The sequence below is a fragment of the Gnatocerus cornutus genome, chromosome 6, assembly GCF_029298725.1.
Source record: "Gnatocerus cornutus isolate USDA-ARS CGAHR chromosome 6, icGnaCorn1.1, whole genome shotgun sequence".
NCBI classification, from domain to species: Eukaryota; Metazoa; Arthropoda; class Insecta; order Coleoptera; family Tenebrionidae; genus Gnatocerus; species Gnatocerus cornutus.
The window spans coordinates 14,455,115-14,465,417 of NC_142238.1; the positions used below are offsets into that span (position 1 = coordinate 14,455,115).

Sequence of the window (10,303 nt, forward strand, 5' to 3'; positions counted from 1 at the left end):
TAAACACATTATTAGCGATTTCTCAAGTGGCGCAATGGACGTGTTATGTAGATCCGCTCATTGTGTACTTGGATGACTCGGGCTTAAGCAATGTAATTTAATTTCGGACTAAAAGGCAGCGAATATTACTTTACCGCTGTATTAAAACTCTAAAGTTTGTTATTACATAGTTAATAGACCTGAGCAGATTATTTAATGAAACTGACCAAGTCAATAACTTTCCACAGTGCGTTTCTACTTTCGCAGTTCCCGTTCGATAAAAATACAAAACATCTGTGAATGCCTATAATTCGGTGTTACACAAAAATTTAATTGATTAGTTTATGTAATGAAATAAATCATATATTTAATAGGATTGGCTAAATTTATTGCAAATTATGGTTTCTGCTCGATGTAAATAAAATTATGCGCCATAACAAAAATATGGCCAAACCAATTAGCGACTTTGTGCAATTACGCTGTGCATTGTTTCATGGCGTTTTTCAAAGACGTAATGCAATATAGTTGTTTTACAAGGTTCCATTGGAAAATTTAGAAAAAAGTAGAAAAACGAGGTAGAATGACATAATGCACAGGAAATTTTTAATTAGGAATCAGAATTCATATTAAAAATTCATGTGTCATATTCACAGTTGTTGTTATACTTATTAACTGTGCAGACAAAAGATTAGAACGTGTAGGTTTAGATAAACACGCAATTGGAGTCAAATAGGTCAGTGTTATTGAACAAAGAGAATGAATCATTCAAATTTTGAAAAATTCGTTATTTGTTTTATGAAGATTCAAAAAAGATTTTCAATTTTGATACGATAGTTTTGCATTATTTCTCATAGAAATCACAAGAATTATTTGCATAAGTAATAATAGAAGATGTTCTTTGACTAAATTGACCATGAAATGAGTCATCCAAGTATATCTTGACGCACATTGGTTTTCCAAGCTAATCATTAAAACGTAACAATAACAAAAAAGTATTGTCACCATTAATATTCGTTTAATGGACATGCAATTATTATAATTCTACTTCTTCCGATGAAAATGGCAATTCTAAGTGGTAAATTATCATGTTTTTCCTATTGTTTTTAAGTACTTATGGAAAGTGCGTTATTTCCAGGTGGAAATAGAAAACCTAAACATATCATTATTAATAGCATAAATAATAATTAAAAATTCTTGTGGGTTTGCTCTTCGTATAATTAAGTCATATAGTATCTAAATGTAATTAAATAATTAATAGAGTCATAATGTAGTCATCGAGTAAATACAGGTGTAGTGGACCACTCAAAACTTTTTTCGTCTAATTTCAACGACACTTGGCACTTTATAAATTTCCCGAAAATGATTTTGGCCTGAATGCTTGAGTGTAAAATATATACAGGGTGAGTAAAATATATACTAGCTTGCGTAGTTTTTTTGTGACGCTTTTATAAATAATTATTTTATATTTTTGATTGTAAATTTAAAAAAAAGCATATTTTTGAATTTGTTTCAGTTGTCGGAGGTGGACCATTGTTGCGGGGTCGTATTTATCTTTTTTCCTTAAAGTACCACTTTTATTGGCCATTACCATTACCTTTTGAAATATGAAGATAAAACTTAACACGTTTGATAACCAAATTATGCTTCTTCTCTTGATTTCACCAGAAATAAATTTCATGTAAAAATGTAACAAACATACGATGTTAATTTTCGGGATTTGCAACTTATTTTTTTTTCATTTTTTTTTAATAGAAAATCGTATATTCTAATGAATTAATTTTTATATTCTCGTGTTATTTTTGTCTTAATCTCTACATTATAATAAATAAACTACTTTTTTAAGTATTTTATGGTATTTTTTAAGAACTTCTAACCACCCAAAAAGACAATCAAGCCTTTGAAGACATTAATAGAAATGCTTTGCAAAATGTAAACAGAGCATTTAATTTAATTTTGTTTAATCTGTTCCGTTCCAATTTTTTTACGCTTTTTATTTTTTTACTGACATCTAAAGTCCAATAAGTGTACTTTCGCCTCTAGACAATTCATTGCGGCAATTTTTTTTCTAATTTGTCTTTTCTACGATAATTTATAATAACATACTATTTTTATTTTTAAAGCACATGCGTCTAAACAAATTTTTAGTTGTCAAGAACTACATAGAATAGAAATGAATATACTTTTTTTCAATGCAACGCATCTTTGATACAATCTAATTTATAACAGTTTTTGTTCAAATATTTTTTTGACCTAACCTAAGAATTAAATTAAATTAATCAAATTGTGTAATCGATACTTCGTTTTAAAACCATCTACACGTTTATTCGTGTTTTTTTTTTGTATACGGTGTTGTTGAATAGTGTCACATGAAAACTACATGGTTTTTAAAATGCATTTTGACTCAATAACACATCAAAATGTAGAGCAAGCTTACTTTTTGAGTATAAGTAGTACTCCTATAATTCTTCAATTTTTCTGTTTCTGGGATATTTTATTTCACAATTCCTGTTATTGAGAAACCAACATAATAACAGAAATATACATATGTAGGCGTATTGAAATGTGGAATCATAAATGAAAAATCTTTTTTACAATCCAAGGTCGCCTCCGACTTGGAAAAACGTATTCATATTTAATAAGTACACAATTTAGGTCTTTGTGGACAATAGATAATAAATATGGCGAGTCTACAGAAGCCTAATTATGTACGAATTGTATACAAGGCTTTATCTTTGATTGCGATAAAGACAATTTCTAGTCAAATAGAAAAAAGTGGTATTTTTAAATGTTATTGTTAGGAACTGTGTCTACATTGGAAGCGTAGGTGAAAGTAACTGAAATCGCTCAGAAAATGGAAAAAAATAGCTGGAATAATGAGGAAAGCTAAGAAATCTCTTCTTCCTAAGAGGTCCAGAAGTGTGTATAAACCTATATTTTGTCATTTTTTTATTTATAATTAATATAACAAATAAAAAACTTTAAATAGAATCTCCAAATTACTAAGTAATGTCAATAAAGTATTTTAGTCTTAAAATGTGTTTAATTGGCTACTTATCCCAACAAGACAATTTCAATAATTCACTTGTAAAAATTTCTAGAATTAATTTTTTTTAGTCTCTGCATGCGAAAAATGCGAAATTTTAACACTCAGTATATTACAAACTAAAACGTTTTGGCTAAAATTATTTACGGGGAATTTTTAAACCATTATGTTTTCGAAGGTACCGAAGGTAAACTCAAAATTTCCAATGAGTATTTCTTATTAATTTTGTAATTTTGTTGCTTTTGAGGACATGAGGAAACTCCTATTTTTAACGTGTTTATTTTTCCGTAGGTATATTATTACACAATTATTCTTGATCCAAAGAGTTATAAGTTTTAGAAACTTTGAAATTTAGGACGAACGAAAATTTTCCAAGATTTCTTAAACATTGCAAAACAGAGGCAGTTTAAAAACAAGAATAATTCCTGTTCTATCTGTGAGTTTCTTAGTGCAACAATTAACAAAGATTACTTGGATTGTCCTCGCCCAAACTTCATTTATCTTCACAATGCTCGAAGTCCACAGATAAATTATGCACGATTTGCATATCATTTCGGAATCATTGAACTCGCCAATACAAATTTTCGCAGCAAACTGTTGCGACATCTCTTAGTCGCACTCTCACTTCTTGATAAGATTCCTTGCCTTCTTTAATGCTGCAGTATTTCTTTGCTCTTTCTCCAGTGGCGCTGATGGATAACAACGCTTCAATCATTACGCATCTGCAAAACGAGCTATGAACTTAATTCGTGAAAAGCTTGGGAATATTCTGCACAAACCTTCATTAACAAATACCAAAATGCATATTTTAAGGATTGCCTAAGGCAACCGCGAAAAGTATGCAGGCTTTAAGAATGGGAAATGTTAAGTATTCATGTAAAAATTCATCCCCCTGAGGGGAATTTTATTAAAGCGCACATTAATCAAAGCAAATATGAAAATTCGTACTAAATTTAATTCGCTTGGTAATGAATTGGAAATATGTGGAGTCATTTAATAAAAATTCCATTCTTCTCTGTTGGAAAGAATTGTTTATTTCTGACGATATATTTTTAATTGTGCGGTTACAAGCCGATTTCGTCCCGAAAATGTTCCCTGGAGTTCAACTGATTGGATTTGACCTATTTTTTTTGTATCCTCTTTGGACTTCCGCTATGAAATTCTCGTCGCAAGGAAGCAGCTTGATTGAAAAATGACTCAAGTATATTAATTACTTTCAATTTCGATTTATTCCGACTAATGGAGTGAAACGCCTCGTTTATTTGTGTCATTTTTTCAGGTTTACAATGCGAACTTCTTAAGACGTCAAAGTTAACAACCTTATTAGTCATCTTGGAGTCAATTGGGCTTTTTATAACGTGTTTACTTTCCAATTTGTCTTTGCGCCAAAAAAATTACACTCCTATTAGAGGATTGAATTTTCCGGTCTGCGACCTCACAATTGACGTGTGCGTCATTATCGAATGCATTTTTCCAGGAGTTGTTTTCCCGTGTCAATGTCATCAGTGGGCGTATTTGCCCCCGGTTTTAAATGACGAATTTTTTCTTTGTGTTTGGGAAATAAATTTAATCCGGTTCTGTGTTCTAAATTGAACGAATTATTGTATTTGCGGTTGCATTTTTCAGAAAACGGCGGTTAGCCGTTATGTCAACAAGAGGAAAAGTGGGGTAATTGCGCCGAGAAACGAGGCCATTTTTCACATAACTACACATATTGCTCACTTCTTGTTTGACATGTGTTATTAACTAAGGATGAGGAAAATAATTGCGTTTACTCACGCCGACGAAATTCCACAAAAATGTTGTAAATTATTCAAGAGCATCGAGATTTTACGGTTCTTTAATGTCTGAAGTATCCACCGGATTCTCATCACCTCTCGCTTTCCCTTATTCAGATCGATATCAATTACAATTCTGAGTGGCTTTTTATTGAATTTTTAACTTTATTGGTGATTTGAGCATAGTTCGCACAATGTTGGTGTAATTTTTCCGACTTGCCACTAAAGCGAACATAGTTAAACCAAACATAGTTTGGATGTTTTCTACGCCAAAAGCTCTGAACTGGATATTTAAGCTGCCTCCAATGTTTGTTTATTTCCTGTTATCAACTTATAACAAACTTTCATTATTTCCCGTTAGAGTTGAAGCTGCATTAAATATTTATCCACACAAATATTTTACTTGCAAATGTTAGACGGATACAAAGTATAGTAGAACTCAAGTTCTTTCACGGATGATGGTTTTTAATGGCTTCTTCTTCCCTGGAAAATTCCATTCATGTTGTTAAAGCCACCTATTTGGCTTAACGTTTCCCGGTTTTTTCCGTTTGTTTGATTAAATTTTCTGAAATAGTTGGTGAAATGTGTTTTATGTTTTGCCAGATAAGACGAATGTCTTTGGCACGCGTTGGAGGTAATAATGAAATCGCAGATGGTGTTCAGTTTACGTTTCTTAACCGGGAAGTATTTTTTGGATTTACTGGGTAATTTTTATTAGTAATGCAAAAGAGGAAAGCAAAAAAATTGTTAAAAATACATTTATTCCGGCGCATTCACCATTTTTAGTAAACTGCTTAATAACACTAGTCAACGCGTTTTGGACGCAATTTGTCGTTTTAAAAGTAGAATTATCTTTGGATTCTGAATTCAAAGCGCGTTTTGTTTCATCAGGTCCAGGGCTCAGAGATATTAGTAAAATAAATTTTTATTGAGTACTCCTCGTTCACTTTCATTTTTTTTTAGTTTTGATTAACAACTTGCAAAATCAGTAAACTTTATAATAACATCCTTAAAAAGGTAATTAGAAGCGCTTTCTAATGAACTATACAGGGTCCGGCAACACTTGTGTCCACCCCCAAAATCGTCTTTAATTTTAAAGACAAAATTTTGAAAATTTGCATACGCTCACAGTTGACGAAGCTCTAGAAGCTGACAAAAAAAATTGTTTTTTATCACGGTTTGTTTAGCGTCGCGACGCCCAAGAAGTCTAATTTTTAGCGATTTTTGAGTTTTTGGGGAAATATTCGCGAATTCAAATTTTTTTCGATATAACTGTAACAAAAATATTTGAATTTTTGTTTTAAATCAAATACAAATTGTGTTTAAAATTTGCGAAAAAATCGCTGCTTTATCAAGTTAGTTTTCAAAATTATGACGGCGCAGTGGCAAACTACGTTTACACCAAAATTTCACAAGTCACTTCATTCACTTTTATAAAGGCTAATCTTGATTAACTCGGGCATGTTGCACATTTTGGACACCACAAATCGTTAATTAACATCGACAAAGCGACAATTTCACCAATTAAGACTTTTGTTACAATCTAAAGCGAGCCAAAGAATTGATGTCATTTGTGACACAAGATGTTGACAGATGGGTGTAAACGTAGTTCCCAATTTTGACGTAATGAAATTGGAAACTAACTTGATAAAACAGCATTTTTTTCTCAAATTTTGAAGACAATTTGCATTGAATCTAAAATAACAACTGAGATATTTAAAACATATTTATATTGAAAAAAAATTATATTAGGGGTTGATATCACAAACCCCCACAATTACCTAAAAATTACATTTTCAAAGCGTCGCGACGCCAAAACTATCAGTGATAAAAAACAAATTTTTGCGTCAGCTTCTAGAGCTTTGTTAATTGTGAGCGTATGCAAATTTTGAAAGTTTTATCTTTAAAATTAAAGATGATTTTGGGGGTGGACACAAGTGTTGCCGGACCCTGTAGAAGTCGCCGGAAAAGTTGGTTTTTGCTAAGATATTTGAAAAAACTGGCGAACAGTTTTAAGGAACTTTTTGAGAATTTTTTGCATTGAAGTCCTGAATTTATACTTTTATTTCGATAGTGTAATACGTTGTTATAAATTGTCGAGTTCTCTGTTTTCTAATTTTCTAATTATCTCTTTTAATTTACATTTAATTTAAGTTACATATGACAAATTTGAAGTGATTTTTAGAAAAAAAAAATCAAATTTGCTTAACTTTAGAAGGTTTTGTAAATATTTTGTTTGTCTAGTCACAAAACTGTAGTTTTGCAATAAATTTTGAGTTTCGCTGGTCAGGATGCAACATTATAGGTAGAAACAGTTAAAAAGTTGTTAGTCGAGTTCTTATAATTTTAATAAATTTGACGTTTTCGTATCAATCTAGAGCATTTTTCGCCCCAGATAATATTTTTGTAAAATTGATGATATTATTTATTTTATTTTATTTAAATTCACGAGTATTTGTGTTAATAGTTATCCATTGTGTTTCGCAAAAAATTTTTTTTAATGATATTTACCCTTACATTTTTTTGGTTTAAAAGCAAACTTTGAACCCTTCGTCATCAAAAATTTATATAAAATGTTTTATTCTGGGCTGTGTTAGCATTAAAATCATTTTAAAACCCAATATGTGCCTAGAAATGACGACTTTGTAAGCAATGGTATTGATTTTGACCAAAGTCGTCAAAAAATAGAAAGTTTAATTTTTTTGAAAAATTTCTCAACATTTTCTGTCCTGTAATTTCTAAACGACAGGAGATATCAATGCACTTTTAACGCGTCAGAAGAACAAAATCTTAGTCTTTTTAATGATATATTACAACAAAAAATTGAAACAATAATTTTTGAGTTAGATGCAAAATTTTATACCAGTATCACTAAAAACACTTTTTTTTGGAACATAAGATTTGTTATTCAAAAATCTAATTGGAAGTACTAACACTAGCGAAAAGTTTTATAAGTCTTAGTAAAGCTTATTAAATTGGCTTTCCAAAACACTGTCAAGAAATTTTGTTAATTTGCAAGTTTTTAAGAAAAATTAAAGAAATTAATTGTTTGTACAGAAGAACCTAAAAAATCGTGTTTGAAGCATATCTCTGAATCCGGGCCTAATGAAGCAAAGCAGACTTCACATTCAGAATTCAGAATCAGGAAAAAAATATCTCTTCTAATATTTTTTTTTAAATTTGTTTACCAGTGAATTAAATAAATTTTGATCGAACAGTTATCCCGGCGCATCCACCATTTTCAGCAACTTTCCAATTTTTTCTCTAGTTTTTCTGGCATACTGGAAAGCACAGTCACAAATTTCAAAACTTAAACACCTTTATTGACAAAACTTCTAACAGAAACATGACAAGCGCAGCTCCGAGTCCATAAAGAAGAATCTTCGCTGCCACTGAAATGTCGTCAAGAGACAAAGGACTGGTTTTTCCATCAGTTTCCTTAGCAAAGCGGAACTCGTTATCAACACCCAAGTTGTGCCACGTTTTTGCTTTCCAATAATCATATATCCCTGCTTCAACAATTCTTCTCACTAATTCATCAAATCGTTTTAAAAATGGTGATCCATAACTCACGATATAACAACTAAGAGTCGGTAAAATCCGTTCTTTCATGATGCGGTAAAATTGAATTCCATTCGGATAATTTTCTTGTTGAATTTTTGCGTAATTAGCTAAGTGGTCTTTACATATAAAAACCACATCTCTGCACTTTCGTATCTCCTCTAAATATTGCGGTTCATCTATGAGAGTAAAACGCTGCAGCATTTTCTCCCGGAGATCTGAGTCTAATGACGCGTTTAACAGTTCCTGAAAGCGGTCAATTGTTATGATTTCGTATTTGGTTTCAGCCAATTCCTTTAAAGTTTGAATACCATGAAAATGAGAAGGAGCCGTGAAAATACTTGTCCATCTGCATAGTATTAGAGTATTAAGAAAGATGGAGAAAATCAAATACGACATGAGCCCGAGTCTGAAATTGAGTTCCTGTCGTTCTTGAACTGGTTTGTTTAATAATAGAGCGACGATCATGATAACTAGTTCGTCGATATTAACTTTTCTGCCGCTGATCATCGTGCTTGCAAGCATGAAGAAAAAGAAAAAAATTGATGTTGCGAGTGCCAAAAACCAAATGAGATCATCCAGCAGCGAGCGTAATCCATTGAATTTTTTCATGGTAATTTTTGGGATTAAAATAGTGAGATCGTCTCTGTCGTGCGGATACACTTTTTCGATTAAGTTCTTAAAATTGAACTTGATGTAGCGTGTGTTAAATCCTACATCTGTGAGCCTTTCAGCAACGTCACGGTATTGGTTTAGAACGGGCGCTTCGTCACTAACTCTGGGCTCGACGTAGGTGTAGGAGGTATTAAGATGGTGGGCGATGGTACGTGACATTAACCCATCAGCGCCGTTATATTTTCCTCCTTCTACTCTGTTGATTATAGTCGGAAACATCGATATCCTCAATCGATAACCGTGCAAATTCTGGAATTTGTCCGGGAATAAATTCCCCGGATTCTCCATGAAGAGGGAATAATCCCGTTTAAAGGGATTATAAGAGAAAGCTTCGATTTTATCACCGAGGAACGCGAATACTATATTAACGATATAAAATTGATAACAAAAAAGGAAACTTTCTTTGAGCTCCGGGAGGCTGTAATTCCCATTAACAAACACGATGGCCTTGTCTCTGTCTCTCCAGAAATAGATTTTTCGGATTATCGGCAGATCAACGTAGATATCTTGTAAATTCGTCATAAATATAAAATACAATTTACTTTCTTCGTAGGTCGTCTCGATATGGTATCCGGAGTTATATTTACCATTGAATTTTTTCACGTCTGCCAGGTTTATATTGTATATCGGCAATTCCAACTTGTATAGATGTTCAGGGAAATTCTCCAAGGCGTTGTGTATTAATATAAGCGATCTCTGTTCGCTCATTGTAGCTATTTTTCGTATGAATTCAGCCGTCTCTGACTGGATCTCCCCCTTACTTCCAAACACAGAAATAACAAGGGGGAAAATTAGGAGCGTTTTGCTTCGTGTCATCTTCCGATCTGGAATTAAAGTGAGTGCAATACGAAATGTTTGTCTTCACTTTTTGTGGCTAATCGTGTCCATTACAGACATTTGTACTGTTTACCCTACTGGGAAGAAAACAATAAACTGAGTATTGTAATAAAGTTTTACAAAAATACAGAGTGGGCTGACTTCAGATTTAATTTAAATCCCATCAGTAGGAAATGCTTTGTTTTTCGTTGTTTGCTAATTACATTGTTTATTCGTTGGACAGATGTACTACAGATATGTTCTGTAATGGACATTCTATGTGGTTTAAAAAGTTATTAAGCGATCATAATTTACGTACATTTATTAGAATGTAACGAACCCAGACGTGAAGTTCTTATTAAAGTGACGTAAAATACATCGTACTTCAACAACTACTTCAATTTTGATGGTTTTGAGGTTGTAAAATTACCCGATCGTGACTTAAAATATC

The 10,303-nt window shown here is 32.1% G+C and overlaps 1 protein-coding gene across 1 annotated transcript; it reads right to left on the bottom strand.

The window, feature by feature from the left end:
• Positions 1-3,581: 3,581 nt before the first annotated feature.
• On the bottom strand, positions 3,582-9,852 carry LOC148173249 (uncharacterized). The gene is made up of 2 exons (XM_088039857.1): positions 8,129-9,852; positions 3,582-3,744 (listed from the first exon to the last, which is right to left on the bottom strand). Exons 1-2 carry the CDS (start codon positions 9,850-9,852, stop codon positions 3,582-3,584), a joined length of 1,887 nt encoding a protein of 628 aa, XP_087895983.1.
• Positions 9,853-10,303: the final 451 nt, after the last annotated feature.

Bases quoted from the DNA above. Each gene is read 5' to 3' on its own strand.
- LOC148173249 (XM_088039857.1), bottom strand. From the start codon at position 9,852: ATGACACGAAGCAAAACGCTCCTAATTTTCCCCCTTGTTATTTCTGTG. The intron at 3,745-8,128 runs GTCAATAAAGGT...CTCGTTTTGCAG, and splicing joins ATGTTTCTGTTAGAAGTTTT to ATGCGTAATGATTGAAGCGT.